A 25352-nucleotide genomic window follows, 5' to 3' on the forward strand; every position below is an offset into this window, starting at 1 on the left:
TGTTTCAAGCCCTGAGTGGCCCCAGGGGTTTTGACCACTGTGTAGGCCCAGCCTTGGGCTGGGGGTGATGAGGGGATACTGAGAGGTTTAAGGCATGGCTTTGGCCTTTCTAGAGTTCAATGTACAGGGCTTCCCACAGCCCTGGCCCTGGGCACTCCTGGGGAATGGGCCTCTAGTGGGCAGCAGGAGGGCACCACTGTGGGCAGCTGGCCCTGGTCCTGCTCCCTGAAGGGCCTGGCATGGAGCCTCCAGTGCCTGCTGAGAGCCTGGTCACAGCCCAGTGCCTTGACAAAAACTCATCCCAGCAGGGAGATGGGGCACAGGAGGGAAGGTGGTGGTGGATGCAGTTTCCGGACAGCTCCTGCCCTGGGCTCGGAGAACACACCATTTCTCTTTCTTTCTTTTCCTGAGTGAGGGGGGCAGACTTAGGGGCAATGGGGGAAAAGCTGCCGTGTGTCTGCCTGGAAATCATTCCCCAGCTCAAAAATTAACCGCCTGACATGGCACTTTCTTCTTTCTCCCCTGTCACCTCTGCGTGTTTTGCCTGCAGACTTTAATCCCCGTGGTTATGGACTGGCTGAGCCTGAGAAGCTGGGATTTCTTTGGTGGGGGGATTATAAGGCTTCCTGTAAGAAATGTCTGGGCTGGGTTGGCATGGATCAGGCTGGTCAGGGACTAAGGGGACCCCTGGGCCAATTCTTGCTCCCAGCCAGGGTCAGGACTAGGGAGAGCCAGGCGAGGCACCCCGGGAACAAAGTTTAAGGAGGGACTCACTGTCAGGGTCACGCACCTGCCTCACCCTGGTCCCAGCCCAGCTCCCAACTCCTGCTGTCTGATAAACCTCAGGGCGCAATGGTCTTTCCATGAAACCAGATAAAACAAGTCCTTACTTCTGACTTGCTGTGTGACCTCAGGCAAGCCAGTTTCCTTCTCTGAGCAGTCATTGTATTAGGGGTTAAATTAGACCAGGGTTTCTCAGCCTCAGCACTGGTGACATTGATCCTCTTGGGAACAAATACTGTTCTGTTGTGGGGCACTGTAGGATGTTTAGTAGCATCCCTTGCCTCTCCCCACTAGATGCCACTAGCATCAGCCCCTCCAATCACCCAAAAATGTCCCTTTGTCCCCTGGAGGTCAAAATCATCCCCTATTGAGAACCACTAGATTAAGTAATCTCAGGTTCATTCTGGCTCTGATATTTTAGGATTTATTTAAAGATTTAAGAACAATGTATTTGAAGCTCAGCATTTAAGAAATTAAACTTGTATTATTAGGAATAAAGTAACATTAATATATGATTTTTAATAATTATTCCAACGTAACAATAGCTCATATTTGTTGAGCATTCCCACGTGTCCATCACTGGGTCAGTGCTTATTTTATATGAAATAAATCACTCTCCGAGGTAGGTACTATTATTATGTGCCTACAGCACACAGGGAAACTGAGGGTGAGGGCAGTTAAATAACTAGGTCACACAGCTAGAGTGTGGAAGGATTGAGCTTATAGCTCAGGCTTGTCTGATTCCAAAGCCCATACTATTTCTACAGTGCATGTTTATTGAAGGAAGATTAGAAAATCCAGATAAGCAAAAGGAAATATAGTACTTTCTGATGACAAAATTATTAGGTGGAAGGCACTTCTGGTTTAAGTTGGTGGAGTCCAGACTTTTCTATTCCATTCACCTTTCTGAAGCAGTCTGAAAACAGCAACAAAAAGCGACAAATGGAGAAGAAAATGCCACCTCTGATGAAAGAAGGGCAGACCACAGTCCCACCCTTGGTTTCTGAAGAAGAGCTGACAATGGTGATGGGATTTGGACCCCACTGCAGGGGGGAACCAAGAGCTTCTGCAGCCCCTGGGCAGGAGGCAGAATTCTCCAGAAGTATTTTTCAACTCTATGAGCCCTTCCTAATCCCAGCAAAGCCTGAAGCATGCACACGGGAAGGGAGAGTCGCTGAAATGCAGGTGACAGTTCAGAGTCCAGATGAACTGGATGAAGAGGCTCGAAGACCATTGGTAAGAAGCAGGATGTTAAAGTGGCAGGTGAGAGAAGGACGGGTAACGATCAACCATATGGTTGTAAGCGTTCTAATTTTCTCTCTCGGTAAGTCGAAGAGACTTACTCAAGGAGACACTGAAGAACTGTGACATTCTTGGGTCTTTACACTTAATCTTCACACTAAGTCTATTGCTTAGAGTAGAGATATATTTCAGGGCAGTGGTGGTGAGAAAGGGTTCTGAGATAATCCACAGGGCTGCTGCATAGACACCTGCTGCCCCAGCTTCCTCCTAGCCCCTCTCCCTACACTTTCTTTTAACAAAGAACTGTGTTAAGTAGCCAGCATGGGACCTACAAAAAGACTGTGTGAGAAATAAGAAGAAAGGGAACATCAAATGAAAAGTAGACAAAGAATAAATACTGGAAGAGTTGTGTAATGAAGAGAAACTAGTGAACAGACATGTCTCTGTGAAATACACAAAAAATTAAAGAAATGATGGCCTTCCTAAAATAAATCTCAAGATGAAATAAGAAATAAAAGTGTCAAAGTAGAGGTAATAAAAAGTAGACGGAGATGAAAAAAAGCAGTCTTCTGGAAGTGGAGGGAGGAGAAAAGTGAAACCACTCTATTATAAAAGCTCTTTTAGAAACAGCAAAATGGAAAATATTAAAAACATAATCAAGGACATGTTACACAGGCTAAAGAAGATTGAACAGGGGCTTCCCTGGTGGCGCAGTGGTTGAGAGTCCGCCTGCCGATGCAGGGGATGCGGGTTCGTGCCCCGGTCTGGGAGGATCCCACGTGCCGCGGAGCGGCTGGGCCCGTGGGCCATGGCCGCTGAGCCTGCGCGTCCGGAGCCTGTGCTCCGCAGTGGGAGAGGCCACAACAGTGGGAGGCCCGCGTACCACAAAAAAAACCCCCCCCAAAAAAAAGAAGATTGAACAAAATGAAGTGGGAAAGAAAGAGTAAGAAAGGATGAAAGAAAAATGATCAATAGAGGGGACAAAGGAAATCCAACTTCTGCATAATTGGTATCGCTGAAGAAGAAAGAAAAAGAAATCAAACAAGTAAAACAAAACAATGTTGGAATCTTTAATGGTACAAAACATCTCTGAAACCAAACTAACTTAAAACATATGCAAATTTTCTGTCTCCTAGAAAGAAACTTACAGAGATTCATCAACACTGAGCTATATCATGGTAATATGAATGAACTTGAGGATTCAACCAAAAAATCTTATGGCTATCCAGGCAAAAAATATGATGAGCTGTAAGAGGGAAGACATCAGGCTGGCCTCAAATTTCTGCACAGTGAAATATCTCCTAATTCTCAGAAAAAGAAAACATAACCCCAGAATTTTACGGATATATTAACTGTGTATTCAGGGAACGTCTACTTAAAAAAAATACATATTTACTGTTGAAATTTGGAAAAGCAGAGCATATAATGAACACATTTATTCATAATCTCACTCCTAAAATAGTCTGCCTGTCAAGTACGTATTTCAAAATGCTTTCACATGCATTCATTCTAATGGGATCCTCTGTGACGTAGATATCGGAAAATTATTATTTCCAATTTGCAGGTGAATGAACTCAGTGACTTGACACAAGAATTCAGTGGCCAAACCACTACACCCAGACTTCCTGGCCCTCAGTCCTGAATTCTCTAGAGTAGCTCTGTCCAGCAGAACTTTCTGTGGTGATGGGGATGTTCTAGATCTGCTCCATTGAGAAAGGTAGACACTAGTCTCACATAGCTATGGAATACTTGAAATGTGACTCGTGTGACCGAGAAACTGGAATTCTAAATTTCATTTAACTTTAATTAATTCAAACTTACATAGCCACAGGTGGCCCGAAGCTACTATATTTGGACAGCCCAGCTCTAGAGATTTCCTTGGCATTCTTTTCCCTTCTGAAAAAGAAAGCTGACCACTTTCCATTTCAGCCATCTCCCAAGCACATCCACATCAAGTTCTTCCAAATTCTGGCCTCTGGGATCAATCAGCCTTCATAGTTAGGACCAGCCTTCTGGCTTCTGCCCCCTGTCTTCTCGGGCTGCAGTCTCCTTCGGGCTTGTCCACCCCTGGAGGTTTTAGCTGAGTCACTCCAGCTTCTGCTGGCAGAGGGGACAGGCTGGGGATGTGAGAGATGTTTCACCTGGAGCCATGACTCCGTCTACCCTGGGCCACCGCAGCAAGATTCCCCTTCCTGAAGCTGAGCCTCTGGACAGAACAAAGTGGCAAAGTGGCAGACTGCTGACTCTTGAGATGACCCAGAAAGTGAGCCTGCAAGATCAGACACTTTCCCCCACCTCTGGACTCCAGAAGTTAAAATTCAAAGGAACAGGGTCTCGGGATCATGTGACTCTAGCCTTCTACCCTCCTTCTACCCTAATCTGCCCTTGAGGGATCAAAGGAAGATTCCATTCTGCAGACACGCAGACTGACCCTCCCTGTGTCCATGTGGCTGCTCTGAGTTCACCAAACGGGGCCCAGAGGTAGAGGTGGGTCAGACGTGCTGTGCACTGGAGTAAAATCATGGATTCACTGGACCCCACTCCCTGATCCACTATTTGGACAGGGATCCATGAGATCTTCTCTTGTGCTCTGTGTGGTCCTGAAGAGATCACTCCTCCTGTGACCTCAGTTTCTGTACCTGTAAAATGGGGATTTTAAGACGGAGCAGGGATTTTTCACAGAGCATCCTGATTCCTAGTAATCTGTGAACAACTTGACATTAGATTCCAAGTTGTGTATGTGTGAGCACTTTTCTGGGATTTTCCACTAATTAAAACCATTCAGACGAGAGGTCATAAAGTGGTGACCATGGGTCTGATGCATTTTGCAGATGTGTTTTTTAGCCCACACTTTCCTTTTAATGAGCAAATCATTTAAAATGGTGAGATTTTGCATAAAAGCACAATTTCAAGCTTCTCTTGAAAAAACAGGAGATCTGGCATCATGGGCCCCACGTTTCCCCATGACAACAGTCAGGAGCTGAGCAGCAGTTGCTGTTTCCAAGGGGCCTATATTCCCCACTTCACCACAGTCCCCACTCCTCCCTATTGCACCCATGACACTAAAGCCCAATGCCAGCTATAATTTATCATCAAACTTGGGCATTTTTTTCCCTGCTAAAAGGATGGTTTTCTGTACCCACAGCACTGTCAGAATTGCAAATCAGACTTGAGAAAACAAGGTGATGTTTCTTATGCCAGCCCACTTCGTTCATTAAATTGTCCCTTGCATTTGAGCTTGTGATGCCTGATTTAGAGTACTTAATCATTCATTTAACAAATGTCCATCGAGGCCCTGAAGAGAGAGGTGAACAAACACAGACAAGGGCCCTGTTTGTATGGAGCTTACAGTCTGGTGGGAAGAGAGCTAATGATAAGTGAACAAACAAGAAATACTTCGGCCATTGGTAAGTGCTTGACAAGAACAAGGCTGGATGGTGGAGATCAGACCACAGACAATAGCGTGGTCTGTGAAGAGATGACCTTTGAGATGAGGCCGAACAGCAAGAAGGAGTGAGCTGGGCAGAGATCAAGGGGCCAGAGATCAAGGAGTGAGGACCAGGCGGGCCGGGCAGAGGAGACAGCAGGTGCAAAGACCTGGAGGTGGGAACGGGCTTGGCCCGCTGGATCTCTGAGAGCCCACCGCTTAGTGTCCACAGGCCAGCTCTCTGGTCCCTGCCTCCATGCCTCCTGGGAGACTTCTGCTCTCCAGAAGCCAGTTATTGTCCTCGAGGCCCGCCGGGGCGCAGGGATGGGGGTGAGGGTCAGTAGTACTAATTAATTCCTCACCAGATGTCTGGCATCCAGATGGCAATTCTGAATCCAGTTTGCCCACAGGAAGCTCAGCTGGGGCAAGGAAGCCATTTGGGGTCACCTCGGCCCTGCTGCAATCCCTAACCAGCAAGGTAATGCAACACTCTTGACCCACTCACTGCCCAAGCCCCGTGTGGGCCAAGGATCGACTTCCCAACTCCTGCCATTTCCCTCACATCACCTCCCTGGCTGACACGTGCTGTATCTGGAATCATTCCTCCACAAAGGACTGATGTTGACATCCCAGCAAGAGTACCCAGAGGGCCAGGAGGGAATAGGAGGGAGCGAGAGAAACAGAGAGAGAGAGAAAAGAGGGGAAAGAGGGAGAGGGAGAATGCATGCCTGGGACTCAAGGCCTTTGAAAGGCAACACTTGCAGCCAGAATTTACCAACACTTCTCCCCCCCCCCATTCTATAATGTGCAGAATTAATACATTGCACTAAAGAACTGGCAGGATGTCAACCCCGAAGCAGAAGTCCTTGAATATTTACAGCAGCTTTATTCATATTAATGCCAAGATGGAAACACTCCACTTTCCACCAGCAAGAAGATGTACAAAGAAAGAGTGGTATATTTACGGGATGAAATACTATGCAGTAGTAAAAAAGAATTAACTGCTGATACATGCAACTTCATGGATGAATCCACAGGCATTATACTGAGCAGAAAATACAAAAGTACATCATTTCATTTAAGTAAAGCCCAAGAACAGGAGAAACCAATCTATAGCGATGGAAATCACAGACAGCAGTGTTTTGGAGGGGGCATGAGGATTGACCTGAAAGGGGCTAAGGGGAACTTTCTGGGGGATGGAAATATTCTATACCTTTTTTTTTTAAACTATAGTTGATTTACAATGTTCTGTTAGTTTCTGGTGTACAGCAAAGTGATTCAGTTATACGTATATACATATACATATTCTTTCCCAGGTTCTTTTCCATTATAGTTTATTATAAGATATTGAATATAGTTCCCTGGGCTATGCAGTAGGTCCTCCATTTTATATATGGTAGTTTGTATCTGCTAATCCCAAACTCTTAATTTATCCCCCCAACCTTTCCCCTTTGATAAGTCTGTGAGTCTGTTTCTGTTTTGTAAATAAGTTCATTTGTATCATTTTTTTAGATTCCACATATAAGTGATATCATATATTTGTCTTTCTCTATCTGACTTACTTCACATAGTATAATAATCTCTACATCCATTCATGTTGCTGCATATGGCATTATTTCATTCTTTTTTTATGGCTGAGTAATATTCCTTTGTATGTATATTTCTTTATTGGAAATGTTCTATGTCTTGATTGGGATGGTGGTTGTATGGGTACGTACATTTGTTGAAATGCAAACTGTACACTTATAATGGACGCATTTTATTGTACGTAAACTATAGCTCATAAAGCTAATTTTTTAAAAAAAGTCATGTTTATTTTTCTCTCCAGCTATTGCTCTAAAATGTATTCAGTAGGGGACGTTCTTCCCCTATAACCTGGACTAAAACTCCTGCAGACCATGACTTTCCCCATCACTCTTGAGAAGTAATTAAAATCCTCCAGTTACTTGAATATACAAACACGATCTCTACTCAGAAAGTCAATGTTCAGTTCCAGGCAAGGATCAAAATGTGGAACTTGGTTCGAAGAAGTCTTTTTCCCTCCCCTACCTGGGTGCTCCATGGGCTGGGAGCCACTGAGAGGGAGATCCTTCTCTCCCGGACTCCCCCTTAAGTTTTTCCTCTCCCTCATATTCTAGAGAGAGGTCTCTGACATCCAGTGTGAGAGAAGCCAGGAGGGCAGGAGGCACCTGGGGAGCAGGTGAGTGCTTGCTGGCTCCTCTGTTCGGCTGGCTTCCCCCACTGGGGGCCTGGTACGTCCTCTGACACATCGTCTTGCGAGCATCGCAGGAGGTGGGGGGAGTAGAGGGTCCCCACTCCAGAAACACTTTCCTTGTGGGACACATTTTCTCTGATAGGCTGCGCCCTTCCAGTGCCTGGTTTTCCATTGGTTTGCTGTGTGTGAACTTTTTGGGGGGTCCTAGATAGAAGCAGAAATCCTTCTTAGGCAGGATTTAAAGTGGCCCTGGCGACCCACCTCTGGTCCTCAAGGAACACTCGGGATTTTCCTCCTCACATCTTTGGAGTATTTGTCCAGCTAGGGTTGCCAGATAAAATACAGGGTGCCCAGTTCACTTTGAGTTTCAGATGAACAGTGAATAATTTTTTTAGTATAAGTATGTCCCCAAAGTTACATGGGTTATATATACTTATGCTAAAAAATTCATTCATTGCTATTCCTCCGGATGCTGATTGGACATTTGGAAGTAGCCTGCTTAGCTTCTCCCCACCTCCCACTTCTGTACTGACATAATGCTAAGCAGAGGCCCGGGAACCTGCCTGTTTTATCCAGTAGGCTGCCCTTCTGACCTTGGCCAGGTTGCTTAATCACTCTGTGCATTAGTTTCCTTATCTGTTAAATGGAGATAATCACGGGACCTACTTCATAAGGCTGGATGGGAGAATTGGGAGGGGACATGGTGGTTATTAAAAGCACGCCCTTTGGAGACAGTGGGGCACAGACGAGAAGTAATGGAGGGACATAGATGGCAAGGCCAGGCTTGAGAGGGGTTCTTTTGGTCTAGGAATGCGAGAGATTCCAGGGATGCTAGAGAGTTAGAGGCTGCAGGAAGGTGGCAAGGGCACCCATGGATCCTGCAGAGATGCGGAGTGGTACGGAGTGCAAACTCTGGAGTCAGACCGCCTTGGGTTCAAATCCTGCCTCTGCCTCAGCAACCTCGGGCAGGTTACCTGACGTACCCTCTTTGCCTCAGTTGTCCCATCGCTAAAATGGAGCTAATAATACCTGCCTCCAAGCGTGGCTGTGGAACGGAAGGAGTTAATGCATGTAAATTACTAGGAAAAGTACCTGGCCAGTTGTAAGCACTTGTTCATTAACTCTCATTATACTCGGAGCCCTTTAAATGTTTAGGGGAAGAGAGTTTAAAGATTAGAATTTCTGTTTAGATATGCAGCTCATGAGCAGCAACACTACCCTGGGACCGAATTACCTGGGTCATAGCTTTATATGCATGACTAAATCGATGTCATTTATAATCCCCTCTGAAAAATAATAGGACCTCTCATTAAATGAATTAATACATGTAAAATACCTGGAACTTAATAAATACTCAAAACATGTTGGTGGTTTTGGTTGTCATTATTATCATAATTATTCTCCTGCATAGTGATGTGAGGCATGATAGAAAAGGCAGCTCTGAACAGAGCTTCTTAGGGTTCAGATTTTCCAGGTGGCTTTTCATGCCACTGACCTCGACCATTATAATATTCTCTTTTCTTTTCTTTTCTTTTCATGCCCTTGTAAGGATAACTCAGGTAGCAGGGTTACCGTGGCCTCACAAAATGAATTGGGAAATGCTCCTCTTTTCTCTATTCTCTGGAAGGGTTTGTGTAAGATGGGTATTACTTAGTCCTTAAATGTTTAGTAGAATTACCATTGAGGTCAGCAGGGCTTAGAGGGTTTTTGTTGTTGCTGTTGTTTTTTGATGGGAGTTTTTAAATGATTGATTCTCTTTAATAGACAATGAAATATTCACCTTTTCTTTTTCTGATAGTTGAATAAGTTATGTTTTTCAAGAAATTTTTCTGTTTCCTCTGAGTTATCAAATTTATTGGTATAGAGTAGTTCATACTATCCATTTAGTATCCTTTCAAAGCTGTAAGATTAGATTAGTTCATGAGGGCGGGGGGGGGGGGGGGCGGTGCATGATGGAATTATAGCCCTTATAAGAAGAGAGCTTGTCTCTGCATGCCTGGCACCAAGGAAGGACCACGTGGGGACATAAGGAAAAGACAGCCGTCTATAAGCCAGGAAGAGAGCTCTCTGCAGAACCCAAGTCTGCTGACACCTGGATCTTAGATCCTCCAGTCTCCAGAACTGTGAGAAATAAATGTCTGCTGTTTAAGCCACCCAGTCTGTGGTATTTGCTTGTAGCAACCTGAGCTGATTAAGACAGACATATATTCTTCAAACTGGAATACCTATTGGTCTGTCAGGTGGTGCATAAAACAGGATAGTTGTGTCTTCCAAAGCCAGCAGCAAGTTTCCAACTCTGACAGCAAATAATTGTATATTTTTAAACAATGGATGCATTATGGACCATGGTACCACACATGGGTTGAAGAATGTCAAGTTTGCACCAGAATGTGACCCAGATTCCTTGGGGGCTTGCCATAGATGTTCTTTTGCCTGTAGGCCCACAGAGTGACTGGAGCCCATGTACTGGCTCATGAGACCTAATGGTTACATCTTCATGAATTTTGCTAGCTAGTTGTTAAACATAGATACTATTTAAAATGAAATTTTATTAATTGGGGTTAAAAAATTATATCAAAACAAAGGTAATAGATAGTCAAAACTCATCACTTCCTAATTTTTTTACTATTATCTATGGTCTTGAGGTTATTTACATCTACTGTTATTTACATCTATACGTGCGGAGGAAAGACTGTGGAGTGTTGTGATACAGTCCATCTCTTTCCAACACTGTGCTCAGTGATGTAACTTGGTGGCTTGAAATCAGCCATGTGGGCATATTTACACCATAGAAATCAGTAAACACTACAAATCAGGGCTTAGCTCATTGTTTGGTTGCTTGTCTAGACTTAAGAAGGTAATGGGAAAAGTTAGTAATACAGATCACACTTAAAATATGTTGTCTATAGCTGTTATATTGTGACTAGAACAAAAAAGGAGGGACTATTCTTCTGGTATTTGAAAACCCATCATTTGATTCAGTAAAGAAGACACACCATTGGTAAGTGAGTGACGTTCTGACATATTCCTTCATTGTGTCTGTTTTGTCTTAATAATTAATGTAAATGAAAACATAACCAACATTCATAGTGGAACTAAACTCACTGGTCAATGACATGAGTGACTTCTTAGGTGAATTGAATAATAATCAAGAACTTTTACACACACACACAAACATATACATCCACAGTTTTTTCAGAGAGCCAGTTGTTAAACATTTACCAGCACACCACTTGAGGGATATTTGGTGGGTAGAGTCTGATAAGGTCATTTGAGTTTGAGAAGAACTAGCCACTGAGAATGGTCCTATGATTGGCACTGTCAGATTTCCTGGTAAAAGTGCCTTGACTATGTCTCAGTCATTTTCGTAGTCTCAACTCCCAGTCTGGTGCTTAGCACGTGGTCAGGAATAATGTTTGCTGAATGGATGATAGTGAACATGTTGTAAGCACTGTCTGAGTTGCAGAAGCACATATTAGTTATTCAATAAATATTTTGGGTTCCTACTATGTGCCAGGCACTGTTCTTGGCTTCAGGGACACAATCCCTGCCCTCCTAGAGCTTACATTCTAGTGGAAGAGAAAACCAGTAAAGTACAAAATCTGCTTTCAGGTTAATTTTATGTCACCTTGACTAGGCTAAGAGATGCCTAGTTAGTTGGTGAAACATTATTTCTTAGTGTATCTGTGAGGATGTCTCTGGAAGAGGTTGCATTTAAATCAGTAGACTGAGATCTGCCCTCACCAATGTGGTGGGCATCATCCAATCAGCTGAGGCCTTGAATAGAACAAAAGGGTGGAGGGAGGGCAAATTCCCTTCTGCTCAATCTGAGCCATCCACTTTCTCCTGCCCTCGGACATCGGTGCTTCCCGTTCTCGGGCTTTTGGACTCAGATTGGAACCTACACCATCAGTCCCCTGCTTCTCAGGGCTTTGACCTTGGACTGAATTACACCACCAGCTCTCCTGGTTCTCCTGCTCACAGATGGAAAGTCGTGAGACTTCCTGGCCTCCATAACTGTGGGAACCGAATCCTATCACAAATCTCCTCTTATATGTATCTAGATATGTCCTATCCATTCTCTTTCTCTGGAAAACACTGACAAATACAGGTGGCAGCAATTGGTTATATGAAGAAAAATGAAGCAGGATAAGGGGATGGAGACAAGTGGTATCACGCTTCTGCCACACAAGGAGCCAGGACATGGCCTTCTACTTAAAACCTGGCTCCATCTCTAGGAAGCTGTGTGTCTTCAGAGTAGTCACGTGACCTCTCTGAGCTATGAAAACTGTCTCTAGCTGATATTCAGGTCCATTTGTGGACTCACAGGTTCCAAGCCCTAAGAAGACCTTGTTGGCCAAATTTGCTTTTTTGTGGTCTGAACCTTTGGATTCATTGGCTTCCAGGGTGGTCCCTGAAACTCCACTGGCAGAATGTGGGCATTCCAGAAGCTTCTGTAAATGGGGTGCTGTTTATTGTGCTGCCACTTTCCGGCATCTTTGTTTGCTGTACTAGGAGTACCTGGGTTGGGTCTGCCCCTTTGTTTGCCTCTGTGGAACCCTGGAACGATGCCTTTTGGCTCCAAGCACCCATTGAGAGAAAGAGGTACTTTTCTATAACAGATGCGGCGCAGGATCTCAGCTGCCTGGGAAACCCCAGTTTGGGGTTCTAGAAACATGCCTGACACCTATCTGTGGCCTCTCTGGTCTCAGTGTTCATATCCGTAAAGCAGGGGGCTTGGCGATGGTCTGACTGTCCTCCATTGAATTCCTGGATCAGGGAGGTATTAGGTTTGCCAGGGTGGGTGGGAGGGAGGGAGCGAACAGGGGGCCCAGTAGGGAGCTCCTCATCCCACTTCTCCCAGAAAAACTCCTTTTAACTAAATTTTACTCTCAGGGTTTGTCTGTTTTATTTTGTGATTCAATATACAATTTTGCTTGGACAAAGGCCTGGAAGTTATAAATACTTATAAATCTATGATTATCTAAGATCTCTCATCCCTGATATGTAGGAATCTGCCTGGTATAGGAACCAAAAAGATGTTAGGAAATCAAAACTTAGGCAATTTTTAATCGTGGTATTTGATTCCATATTATTGCTTTTGCTTTCAATCTTTAAAGTGTGTGTCCAATAATCTGACCTCTTAAAATATTCGTTTCAAGTGGTGTTGATTTGTTTTACAATTATTCTTCCCTGACCCCAACAACTCAAAACTGTGAGAACTAATAAACGAATTCAGCAAAGTAGCAGGATACAAAGTCAACACACAAAAATCAATTGCATTTCTATACAATCTAAAAAGGAAATTAAGAAAATAATTCATTTACAGTAGCATCAAAAAGGATAAAATACTTAGGAATTAACCAAGGAGGTGAAAGACATGTACAATGAAAACTACAAAACATGGCTGAAAGAAATGAAAGACATAAATACAGATCTTCCTCAACTTGCAATGGGGTTACATCCCAATAAACACATTGTAAATTAAAAATATCATAAGTCAAAAATGCATTTGATACACCTAATCTACTCAACATCATAGTTTAGCCTAGCCTACCTTAAATGTGCTCACTTACATTAGCCTACAGTTGGGCAAAAATCATCTAACACAAAGCCTATTTTATAATAAAGTGTTGAATATCTCATGTAATTTATTGAATGCCGTACTGAAATTGAAGAGCGGAATGGTTGCCTGGGTACAGAATGCTTGTAAGTATATCGGTTGTTTACCCTCATGATGGTGTGGTTGGCTGGGAGCTGAGGCTCGCTGCCACTGCCCAGCATCAGGAGAGAGGATCAGACTGCATATTGCTAGCCTGGAAAAAGATCAAACTTCAAAATTCTACTGAATGCATATCACTTTTGCACCATCATAAAGTTTAAAAAATCGTTAAGTTGAACCATCAGAAATAGGGGACTGACTGTAAGTGGAAACATATCTTGTGTTCATGGGTTGGAAAACATAATATTGTTAAGATATCAATACTACCCAAAGTGATCTAAAAAGTCAGTGCAATCCCTATCAAAACCCCAATGGGTTTTTTTTTTTTGTGGAAATAGAAAACCCATCCTACAATTCCTGTGGAATCTCAAGGGACCCCAAATAGCCAAAACAATCTTGAGAAAGAACAAAGCTGGAGGACTCAGGAGTTTTCCTGATTTCAAAACTTACTACAAAGCTGCAGTAATCAGAACAGTGTGGTACTGGCAAAAAGACAGATATAAGCCAATGGAACAGACTAGAAAGCCCAGAAATAAACCCTCACTTGTATGGTCAAATGATTTTTGGAGAGGGTCCCAAGACCATTCAATGGGGAAAGGACAATCTTTTCACCAAATTATGCTGGGAAAACTGGATATTCATATGCAAAAGAATGAAGTTTGACCTTTATCTAACATCACATACAAAAATGAACTCAAAATGTGCTCATGATCTAAACATAAGACCTAAAACTATAAAAATCTAAGAAGAAAACATAAGACAAAAACCTCAGGACATTGGATTTGGCAGTGATTTCTTGGATATGACACCAGAGGCACAGGCAACAAAAGAAAACATAGACCAATGGGAAAAGAGGATTTGTCTTACAAAAATCCCCCTGCAAGAGACTTTTTGTAGGTCTGTAAATTGCATGAGAGAATGTAAACACTGGTACCAAAGCTAAGGCGCTTGGGAAATGGAAATTCTCCAATGTTGGGCGTGTTAAGCAGAGTCTCAGGATGTGTTTTCAAGGTTTGGAAATGGATGTAGGCGTGTCTTAACAGTCTTCCCTCTCTCAGTAAGGGACAACCTCATTCTTCCATTGAGGCCAACAACTAGAATTAACCTGGGCTTCTCTCTTTGCCTTACACATCATAACAGATCCTTGGCAAAGCTATCTTAGAAATAGATCCAGAATTTGACGACTTCTCATTACCTCCACTGCCCCCATCAGACCCTAGCTGCCAGTATCTGTTGCTTGGATTATGGCCAAAGCCATCTCATTGGTCTCCCTGGACCATTGGACCTTGCCCCTTTAGATGGATTAAGTAATTGTAGTGTCTGCACATAGTTTGATGCCTGTGCTGTGTAGCTGAGGATATGTTCTGTTAGGATGGTGCTTGTTAGGATGGAATTCAGTTCAGTGTGCTGTGGACACTGAATAAAGTCAACAAAACCTACTGTGAGTAAGAAGTAAGAAGAATAAATGGCACCAGCCAGCACCAAATCCAAGAAATAGTCTGTGTTCACTGGAACATGCAAGATCATTGCTTCGAGAGAATATAAGAAAGCAAGGTCAGGGCAGTAGGCAGTTTTATTTAAATAGTGACTATGGGAATAATAAGACACTATTTGTTATGGATCCTGTGGGACACTGATGTACCAGAAGATGTTACCATTACTGCGCTCTTGTTTCATCAGCAGGTGAATAGTTTCACAAGTTTTGACAAATGTGCAAACCCATGTAACCACCACCCCAATCGAGGTCTAGAACATTTCTGTCACCCCAGTAGTTTCCTTTGTGCTCCTTTGCAGCTCCCCCCCGGCAAAACACAAACATCCTAACCCCAGCCTTGGCAACCACAGTTCCGTTTTGTTTTGAATCTTTGAAATTGCATTGTCAACCTGAATGCATAGATTCTAGCATTCAGCTGATAACAGCTGTGGGGTACCTGGTTAAGAGAGTTGGCTCTGGAGGCAGATTGTCTTGTTTGCACAACCGTTGCCTTGCTACTGACCTCCTGGAGTCTCAGTTTCCCAATCCGCCAAATGGTCATAATAATTATACATACTTCACTGGGATTTTGTGAGGAATAAACAATAGCAGGTACCTACTAGCCCAATAAATATCAGTAATTATTATTACTATTTACAGAGTGGGTACCAAGTGTTGGACATTGTGCTAAATGCCGTGTGTGGATGCGGCAGTTGCTACTGGTGCTCTATCCACATCCCTGTTGGCAATTACCACTGCACCTGCCAATAGCTTCTTGCAGAACCCTGGATGCTCTGCATGAACTTGTTATCTGGCTGCGGCACAGGGCAGGTCGAAGTGCTGGAGAGTTAACGCTCCCATGAGCAGCCCTCAACCAGTGATGACCAAGAGCTGGCAGGTAAATAGCCACCTTCCTTGCCCCCCAGGGGAACTACTCTGAGGCACGATCTACACTGTCTTCTAGGGTCCCCATCAAGATTGAGCCCCAGCTGCCCTCCGTCGTAACCTTCTTGTTAATACACTGTCTTGGCGTCCTTCTCTGTTTCACCTCCTCACTGCCCTTCCAGAACTTTCTGAGATTCCCTGTCGAGCAAACTACATTTCCCGCTCATGCTCATCTCAGGGTCTACCTCTAAGACAATGGGGTATTTCATTTTACCGTCAAACAATCCTATAAAAGGCACAGATACAGCTTCCCCCCTTTTATAGTTGAGCAAAATGAGGCTCACATCGGTGACACCACCGGCTCAAAGTCTGAGCCTTGGGCACTTACCCTCTCCACTGCCTCCCCGAGGAATGGGCCCTGATGGGCCCTGCTCCAGGACCTCTTCTCCCTCTGCCACCCCAAGCTCCGCTGACCCTCCTGGGCCTGCATCTCCCCCCTGCAGGAAGGCCGCTGCCTGTTCGTCATCCTGCTCATGGCGGTGTACTGGTGCACAGAGGCCCTGCCCCTCTCGGTGACGGCCTTGCTCCCCATCATCCTCTTCCCCTTCTTGGGCATCCTGCCCTCCAACAAGGTCTGCGCCCAGTACTTCCTGGACACCAACTTCCTCTTCCTCAGCGGTCTGATCATGGCCAGCGCCATCGAGGAGTGGAACCTGCACCGGAGAATTGCCCTCAAGGTCCTGATGCTCACTGGGGTCCAACCGGCCAGGTAAGGCCAGGTAATGGGTCCAGCCCAGAGGTGATGAGGCAGAGGGACCACATCTCTTGGAGCCCAAACCCACTCTTCCTACTCTGGTCATCCAGGGCAACAAACTCATCATGTCCCACCATCCACTTGTTTATTCATTTCTCAAATAGTTAGTGAGCCGCTCTGTGTGCCAGACACAGTGCTAGACCCTTGGGCAGTTCTCGAAAGTACGCGTAAGAATCACATGGGAATCAGTTGAAATGCTGATTCCCAGACCTCACCCCCAGGGATTCCTGTCCAGTAGTTTTAGAGGGGGCCATATTAGCAGTTTGACTCAGACTACTTGGGGCTGAATCCCACCTTTCCTGCTCTGGGAGGTGACTTAGCCTCTCTTTGCCTGTAAAATGATGATACAGTAGCTTGGACCTGCACAGTAAATGCTGGCTGTTATCATCCTGGTTTTCTATTTACCAGCCAAGGTGACATGGTGGGTGGGGAGTGGATGGAAAGATGGCCTTGGAGAGGCAGGGAGGTAGGGTCCATTCCTAAGGGCCTCGGGTCCCCTAGCTAGGTTTCCAACTTTTATTTTAAGATGATTGAATGGCCTTTAAAATAAGGTCATTGTTGTTCTTTTAATTTTTTTTTTTTTGCAATTTGTTGAATCTTAAGGATTCCTTCCCAGTAATGTTTTTAAATGCATAAGGCACAACACATAGGATTTAAAACAACAACCACAACAATTACAGCAAAATGCACTTATCCAAACAATTTTTTTAAACCACACAAATTTGTGATAGAATACTATATGTACTTCTTTATTAACACAATAAATGATGAGATCTAGCAACAGCCTCATAACTGTAATTTTGAGGCAGTTCTGAGTGTCAATGATATTCCAAGATGTCTCAACTATTATAATGTGATATGGTATAATGTGATCTTTATTGGTAACCAACTCCCCTTCTAATAGAGAAAAAATTTTTTAATTAATTAATTAATTTATTTTTTTTTGGCTGCATTGGGTCTTCATTGCTGCACATGGGCTTTCTCTAGTTGTGGCGAGCAGGGGCTACTCTTCGTTGTGGTGTGCGGGCTTCTCACTGTGGTGTCTTCTCTGTTGTGGGGCACAGGCTCTAGGCGAGCGGGCTTCAGTAGTTGTGGCATGCAGGTCAGTAGTTGTGGCTCGCGGGCTCTAGAGTACAGGTTCAGTAGTTGTGGCTCACGGGCTTAGTTGCTCTGCGACATGTGGGATCTTCCTGGACCAGGGCTCGAACCCATGTCCCCTGCATTGGCAGGTGGATTCTTAACCACTGCACCACCAGGGAAGTCCTCCCCTTCTAATAATACTTAACTTTTTTGCTTAAGTTTAGCACTGAAGGAAATATTTAATTTCTATTAGATGTTAGTAAAATAGAGGTGTATTTTCCCCTATCATGTCCATTCTGAATTATATCCATGGCCCCCCTGGTTATCAATCTCTGCTTTAAAGAATTCTAAGCTGGGGAGTGACATGACCAGATTTGCATTTTTAAAAAAATTCCTCTTGGCTGCCATGTGGGGATCAGATGAAGGTGAGAAGCTGGATGCAGCCCAGGTAAGAGACTGTTCTGGGGATCCAGATGAGAGATAGTGCCACCTTGGACTAGGGTGGTGGCAGTGGAGATGGACTGAATGGATAGGTTTGAGAGCTCTTTTTGTGGTGGGAATGGGGGTGGCGATGAGGGAGAAGGAGGTTCTGAATAACTCATGATTTTCTAGCATCTGCTCTGGGCCAGGCATTCTGCTAGGCTCTATAGCTGTTTCCTCATGGAGGAACTGTCAGTCCTATGGGAGAGATTCCATCTATAGAACTGATCCCAACACAGAGCAGAATTTAATACCTAAGGGACACATGATGCAATGTGAGCCCACATGAGAGATATAGGGTGACTTCTTGGAGGAAGTTACATTTGGCCTTGAAAAATGGATGAGGCTGCTGTCAAACATGTTTTAAAGTTACAACAATGAAAACGGTATGACACTAGTTCAGAAATAGATTTTTAAAACACAGAATAAATAATCTGGAAGAAATCTAAATCTGTGGGAAAGGGAAGGATTCAAGAAGTGGTGGGTGCTAGAATAATTTGTGTATTCTTTACGAAAAAATTCTACTTAGATCCGACTTTGTTCTATACAACTAAATAAATTCCAGGTGGATTAAGAGTTCAATGTAAAGAAAAGCAAATCACTAAACTTAGATTCCTGTTGGTGGGAGGGACCAAGCAATGGCAGGCAGGCAGGACATCAAGGCATGTTTGGGAGCTGGCGAGAAGCTCAGCAGAGCCTGAGCAGGGGTGCCTGGGAGGAGTGGGAAGGGAAGGGTGGGGAGAGGAGGCTGGGAAGGCCACTTAGGGTGAAACAGTGGAGAGTCTTGGTGCCAAACCAAGACACCTTTATTCTGCAATGGGAGCTATCCAGGATTTGTGGGCAAAGGAGAGAAAATATCAGGGTTGGTGTATCTTTAGAACTATTTTACCTTGGGCACCTGAGGTCAGTTCACTTACATACACTGAGTCAGTTTCCTTAGATCTAGAATAAGCGTGGTGAGTGGATTTGGTTTCCACTTGGTCACTAGCTTGTCCTCTCTGGGCCTTAACTTTCCATGTGTAAACAAGTGGGATACAAACCAGAGGCCCCAGTTCTAGATCTGCCTCTAACTCCCTCTGTTCCCAGGCTCATCCTAGGGATGATGATGACCACCTCCTTTCTGTCCATGTGGCTGAGCAACACGGCCTCCACTGCCATGATGCTGCCTATCGCCAGCGCCATCCTGAAGAGTCTCTTTGGCCAGGAGGTTCGTAAAGACCTCAGCTGGGAGACTGAAGAGAAAGCAGGTGAGTCTGTGGGAAGGGACTGGGAGGAACTCCACCAAGGTGGAAGAGTGGGAGTGGGGACATCCAGAAGGTGTTGGGGAAGGCCAAGGGGATGCACTTATTGAGCACCTACTATGTGCCAAGTTTAATAATAATAACTGAGAATTCACTAAGTCAAACCATGGCACCTTTTTTTAAAAGTTGCATTTATTGAGCATTTACTATGTACTAAGCAATGAGTTAAACACTTTACGTACATTAATTCCTTGGCCTCTCAAAACAGCCTCATGAAGTAGGTACTATACAACTTGAAACAATGATAAGATTTATTTCAATGAGATTGGCAAAAATAAGAAAGCTGGATAGTGCCCAGTGTTGGTAGGAATGGGAGCCATTGGAACTCTGTGCGCTGCTAGACAGTGTGGACAGTCAGCCTTTCTTAAGGGCATTCTACAAATATTTAATCAAATTAAGAGTGCGTATACCCTGGAACTCAGAAGTTTGGCCCTGAATGCAAGTGATAAAGGCAATCTGACACAGGTTCATGAGGAGACACGTGTGACCATGTTTAGTGCAGCATTCCCTGTGGTATGCTGGTTAGGGTTCGGGTTCGGGTTAGGTTTAGGGTTGTGGTATGGCCACCATCGCCAGTAAAGGAGGAGATTGAGTGTGGTGGGTGCACGTCACTGAGCACTATGCTGCTTTTAGGAACAAAGAATTAGAGGGACATATAGTTATATAAATAAATCTCATAAAACCTAGTTGTGTTTGGGAAAGCCAGAAGGAGATATAGAACACAATATCGTTATGTAAATTAAAAATACTCACAAAAGACAAAACGTTTGCAAGAGCATAAACAAAGGAAAAGCTACACATTAAACGCATCCCAATGGTTGCTCTGGGAAGGATGGGATTGGGAAATGGGGATAAAATGGACCAAATTAATAAATAAAACAAAAAGAGTGGCCTTGTGCAACAGATAGTGAGAATGTGCCGTGAACTGAGGGATTGGATTCACTTATATCTCTGAAATTGTGTTCTAAAGAAAACAAAACACAAGTAGCTGCCATGTTTTTAAGTGACTAAATGAGAGCTCAGAGAGGGGAACTGACTTCTCCAAGTCACACAGCGAGCAAATGGTAGAGCCCAAGTTTGCATCCAGGCAGTCTGGCTGCAGAGCCCACTCTCTTCCCCATGAAATCAGCTGCATCAGTGAGAATTCTTTTGGCTGCAGGTAAAAGGATGCCTGTCTGCCAGTGACTTAAAGAACAAGGGTTTATTTTCCTCAAATGTCAAAAAGTCAGAGAAGGGCAGTTCCAGGGTCATTTCAGAGGCACAAGGATGTCAGGGCTGTTCACTGGTATCTCTGTGATTCCCTTGGTCTTTCCCTCATGGTTGCAAAATGGCTGCCACATCCGTCTGCTTTAAAACATCTTTCTTTACACACATGTATTTTATTTTATTTTTTTAATGTATTTTAAAAGGAAGTTTTAAATTGGTATATATGTGGGCAGAGATTGCAGTATTAATTCTTCCTTTGTTCTTTTAGTAATAGAACCCCTACCTGGGCACATGCTTGTGCAGAGAAAAGACTGAATGTCTCAGCTTCCCTTGTGGTTACATGTGGTCATGTGACCAAGATTAGCCAATGGGGTATGAGTGGGAATGGTGTGTGCAGCTTCTGAGTACTGCCCTTCCTGCTTCCTACTCCTGCTGGTTGGGATGTGAATAGGATAGTGCAGATGAGAGATGCTACCTAGGACCCAGAGATGGAAGGTGCGTGTTGAGAGAGGGGATCCTACATCTGCTCCAGTAGCTTTGGATCATTTACTCCAGTGAACACAGCATTTTCCACGAAACCGTGGGCTTTGTGTGCTAGTTATATTTTTTCGAATATGCGTGAAAATAAATATATATCTGTTAAAAATCTAAATATTGATCCATGTGCCACCTATGTTAATCTCACTTACTGTGGTATGGGTATTTCCCCATCATGCAGTAAAGGGTGTTGATTATTTTATTTCCGTGACAGCCCTGAAAGCTAGAAATGATTATAAGTACTTTACAGGCGAGGTTTAGAGAGGTGAAGAATCAATCATAGTGTTGGTAAAATAGTAGAGCCGGGGTCTATGCAAGGTCAAAGTCTTCCACATGGAAGGGAAGAGATGTTCTGTAGCAGGGGTTGGCAAACTTTTTCTGTAAATGACAAGACAGTAAAATACGTTTTGCTGGCCACTTGGTCACAACTACTCAAACTCTGCCCTTGCAGGGAGAAAGCATCCATAGACAATATGTAAATGAGTGGGTGTGGCTGTGTTCCAATGAAATTTTACTTGTGGGTGCTGAAATTAAAATTTTGTATAATTTTTACATCACAAAATATTATTCTTCTACTGATTTTAGCCATCCACTTAAAAATGTGAAAACCACAGCTGGCAGGCAGCAGGCCAGATTCAGCCCATGGACCATAGTCTGCAGATCCCTAGTATTCCTTAGTAGGAGCCTAGTATTGGCTTTGTCAGCTTTCAAACTGTTTCCCCTGAGTCTTGGGGCTCCAAGAGAATACCTCATAGTCACCTTGGGGTGGCAGCAAGCAGTTAACTCTGCTCTCATTTCAACCCAGCTGCCCCCACTTTACCTACTTTATACGCTGAGCTTCCAAGTAACAATCACCAATGTTTATTGAGTACTTACTTTTATGCAAGGTCTCATCTAAGGGCCTTACATCTGAATGACATGGAGCTAGCTCTGACCTCATTTAGAGCAATGGAAATGGAGGAAGAAATTTAAAAAGTGGTTAAAGTAGTCCCCAAGGTCACATAATTCCAAAACAGCAGCTCTGGTATTTTGAATCCAGGTTGGTTGACTTTAGCGCCTGTACTCTTAACCTCTGTTGTTCTGCCTCCCATAGAAGATGTTTTTTCTAAGAGTTTAGTGGCAAAAAAAAAAAAAAAAAAGTATGAAAGCCAATTCCCTCGTTATATGAAAGAAGATGAAAAACCTGAGACTCGGGAAGGGGAAGGGACTTGCCCAAGGTCACACACAGCGTCATGCAAAATCCAGAGTCTTTTCGCTTACGCTGCAGGATGTCAGGAGGCAGGAGACCCTGGGAGGCTGGGGCAGACCCCTGTTTTCATAGGCGGCGGGATCAGAGAGCGGAGATTAGTTAATGATCAGCCCCAAGACCTAAAATGGGTAATTCCAGTGCAAAGAGAGATGTTCTCTTTCATCCAGTTTCTGTGCTCTGTCGTGGTGGCAGGAGGTAAGGACAGGAGTGGAGGGAGTGGAGACTCTGTTTATGGGCCAGGATAGGGGCGAGGAGGCTCCTGGAGGCTTTAAGTCCCTGAGGGACACCCAGAGCAACAACTGTAAGGGTGATGTGAGCTACCATTTCCTGAAGACCCACCCTATGCCAGACACTGTGCTGAAATTTTCATACCCATTAGCTCATTTAATCTTCATGACAGTACTATGGAGTAGATGACACCCACTTTACAGACGAAGAGACGGAGGGTCAGAGAGGCAAAATGTTTTGCACAAAGCAACATGGTGAGTTAGTTGCTGAGCTTTGTCTGAATCTGGAATCTGTGCTTACAAGCCAGAACAAGATAGAGCCTGGGGCAGGGCAGGGCTTGTTGGACAAGCCCCTGCAGATCCTCAGCCTTGGAGGGCAGCCCTGCTGCTTCTCTTCAGTTCTTTTACACACTGCTCCTTGCACTGCCTGGGGGACCAGGGCCACATGGGTGGTGGCTTCTCCTTCTACATGCATGTTCTCCTTAGATCCTCCACGTCAGCCCTGCAAGGGTGGCCCTATCATCATGCCCATTTTACAGAGGAGGAAACTGATGCACAGAGTGGTGAAGTATTTGCCCAAAGTCCCTCAGCCAGTAAGGGGCCCACTTGGCTTTTGAATCTAAACTCTACCACTCTTCCCCCTCCTTTTTTCTGCCCAAAGAAGGCTAGGTTGCCACCCATGCCTTTCCTTTAGGAATGCCCAAGATGCTGTCATTCCAAAAGCAATCTTGTAAGCTGAGTTAAGCATTGCCCTCCTCTTCCCGCTTCATTCATGAGGCTGGGAGAGGGGGCCTCTTCCTGAGGCTCTTCTCTCATCTATAAAATGAGGACAAAACCACCCGTTTCGTACATATCGTTGTGAGGCTTACATGAGAAGTGAGAGCCTGGCACATAGATATGGTTAATACGTGGCAGTTATACAATTGCTATTATATAAAAACCAGTGTAAGAGTTCCAGGAATTAGAAAGAGTGGGTAATAAGACCCTACACCTTGACTCAGTTTGAAGTTTCCTATGACTGCTAGTTGAGAAGGATTTGTTTATTACCTGTCTCCTCCATGGACTCCAAGTTCCATGGGAGCTTGTGTCAATCTTTCTCATTGCTGTGAACTATAGTATTGTTCACCTAGAACACTGTTTGGCACGTAGTAGATAATCAATAAGTGTGTGAAATAAATAAATAAATAAACAAACCAGTTACTGAACTGTTCTACGCCTGTTTCCTCATATATAAAATGGGGATATTAATCCTTACCACCCAGGTAGTTGTGAGAACTCAGTAAATTAATGGATGTAAAACTGCCTATCCTGGGGACCTTTGACTTTCCCTGGGGTGCTGTTTACCTAATCTGATACAAGAACTCTTTCCTGAGAGCCTTCTGTGTGCCAGACTTCAAGAACATTTCAGTCATACCGGGGAGTTTCGATTAGAGTTAACTATTCCAGGTCAGAGCCAGGGGGGTGCCTTTGGAGGTGGGGTGAGATTCAAGGGGTGGGGAATCAGTAGTCCTGGGAACAAGCTCGACTCTGCCATTAACCCAGTGGGTCATCTTGATCCCACGCTTCCCCCATGTCTCCGGGCCTCAGTTTCCCGAGGTGTAAAGAGGAAGGTAATAACCCCTGCCCAGCTCTCCCAGTCTGTTCTGAGGCTGCTGTAAGATTACAAATGTGAAAGTTCTCAGTTCCCCCACCCAATATAAACTCAGGGATTGTTATTATTTGAATAAGATCTTACGTAAGCACCAAGCTCCTAACCAGCCTGCGATTTCTGGACCCAGGGAAGTCAGAACCTTTGGAGACTTTGGCCTGTTTTCGTGTGGTCACTTGGGTCACTGTGGTCACAGGAAGTACAGGGATGACCCGGGATAAATGGTTAAGAGTAGCTGAGCTGCTAGGGGCTGAGTAGCACCTTGGTTTTCCAAGTTTTTTTCAACTTCATCTTCATTGGTTTTATCATCATCATTAGAAAAAAATAATGCTTTGTATCAAATTTTTTCACATTACTAATTTGCATAAAGAAAAAGTGAAACTCCCTCCTTCCTAATTTTAATTGCTACAGATAATTACTGTTCATAGCCGTGTGTGTATGAATAGCTTCCACTGCCTCCTCTATAGCACGTACAGTTTTGTATCAGGGCTCTCCAACTCCGATGCTGGCAGCAACCAGCTTCCATGGCTGAGAAAAGCGGCCAGGTGAGGACTGTGGCAAACTGGTGAGCATTCACCCCCTCTAAGGTCATGGGCAGCCACTGGAGGCTTTAGTTCCCCATCTCTAACTTCAGGGGAGTCTTCTCAACCCTGCCTGCCCAAAAGAATGACCTACAGAGCTTTTAAAAATACTGAGTCCCCAGAGCCTCTAAACCAGAACCTCCAGGGTGGGACCTGGGCATTCTCAGCAAATTCTAATGTTCATCCAGGGCTGAGGAAGGTGGTCTATTGTTATACCCGAGATGCTGGTGAGCTCTGCGGACATCTGATGCTGCGTGACAGCCATTCCCAACCCGGATGAGAAGGGTACAGAGAGAGCTAGAGATGGGTGGGGGGTAGGGAGTCACTGGGTCAGGGTTCTTGCTGTCTGGCCATCCCCTGGGGAGCGACTTTGCCCACCAGCATCAGTGTCCTATTAACAGCCCTTCACTTCCTGCTTCAGTGCCCCGGCCTCCGGCCCCGTGTGTTGCATGTGGACATGTGTTCCCATCACGGGAGCCCT

General features: G+C 44.5%; 1 protein-coding gene across 3 annotated transcripts in view; it reads left to right on the forward strand.

Annotated features, from left to right (window-relative positions):
* Window positions 1–16257: 16257 nt before the first annotated feature.
* SLC13A3 (solute carrier family 13 member 3) overlaps window positions 16258–25352 on the forward strand; it is a 47607-nt gene continuing 38512 nt past the window's right edge. The window contains exons 1-2 of one of the 3 annotated variants that reach the window (XM_060078032.1): window positions 16258–16517; window positions 19209–19369. In XM_060078032.1, coding sequence (XP_059934015.1) covers window positions 16282–16517; window positions 19209–19369 — 397 coding nt within the window. In that variant the 5' untranslated portion in view covers window positions 16258–16281. The remainder of the gene's footprint in view (window positions 16518–19208; window positions 19370–25352) is intronic. The other 2 variants (XM_060078030.1, XM_060078031.1) reach the window with 2 other exon arrangements.

The sequence above is a fragment of the Mesoplodon densirostris genome, chromosome 16 (assembly GCF_025265405.1).
Source record: "Mesoplodon densirostris isolate mMesDen1 chromosome 16, mMesDen1 primary haplotype, whole genome shotgun sequence".
NCBI lineage: Eukaryota > Metazoa > Chordata > Mammalia > Artiodactyla > Ziphiidae > Mesoplodon > Mesoplodon densirostris.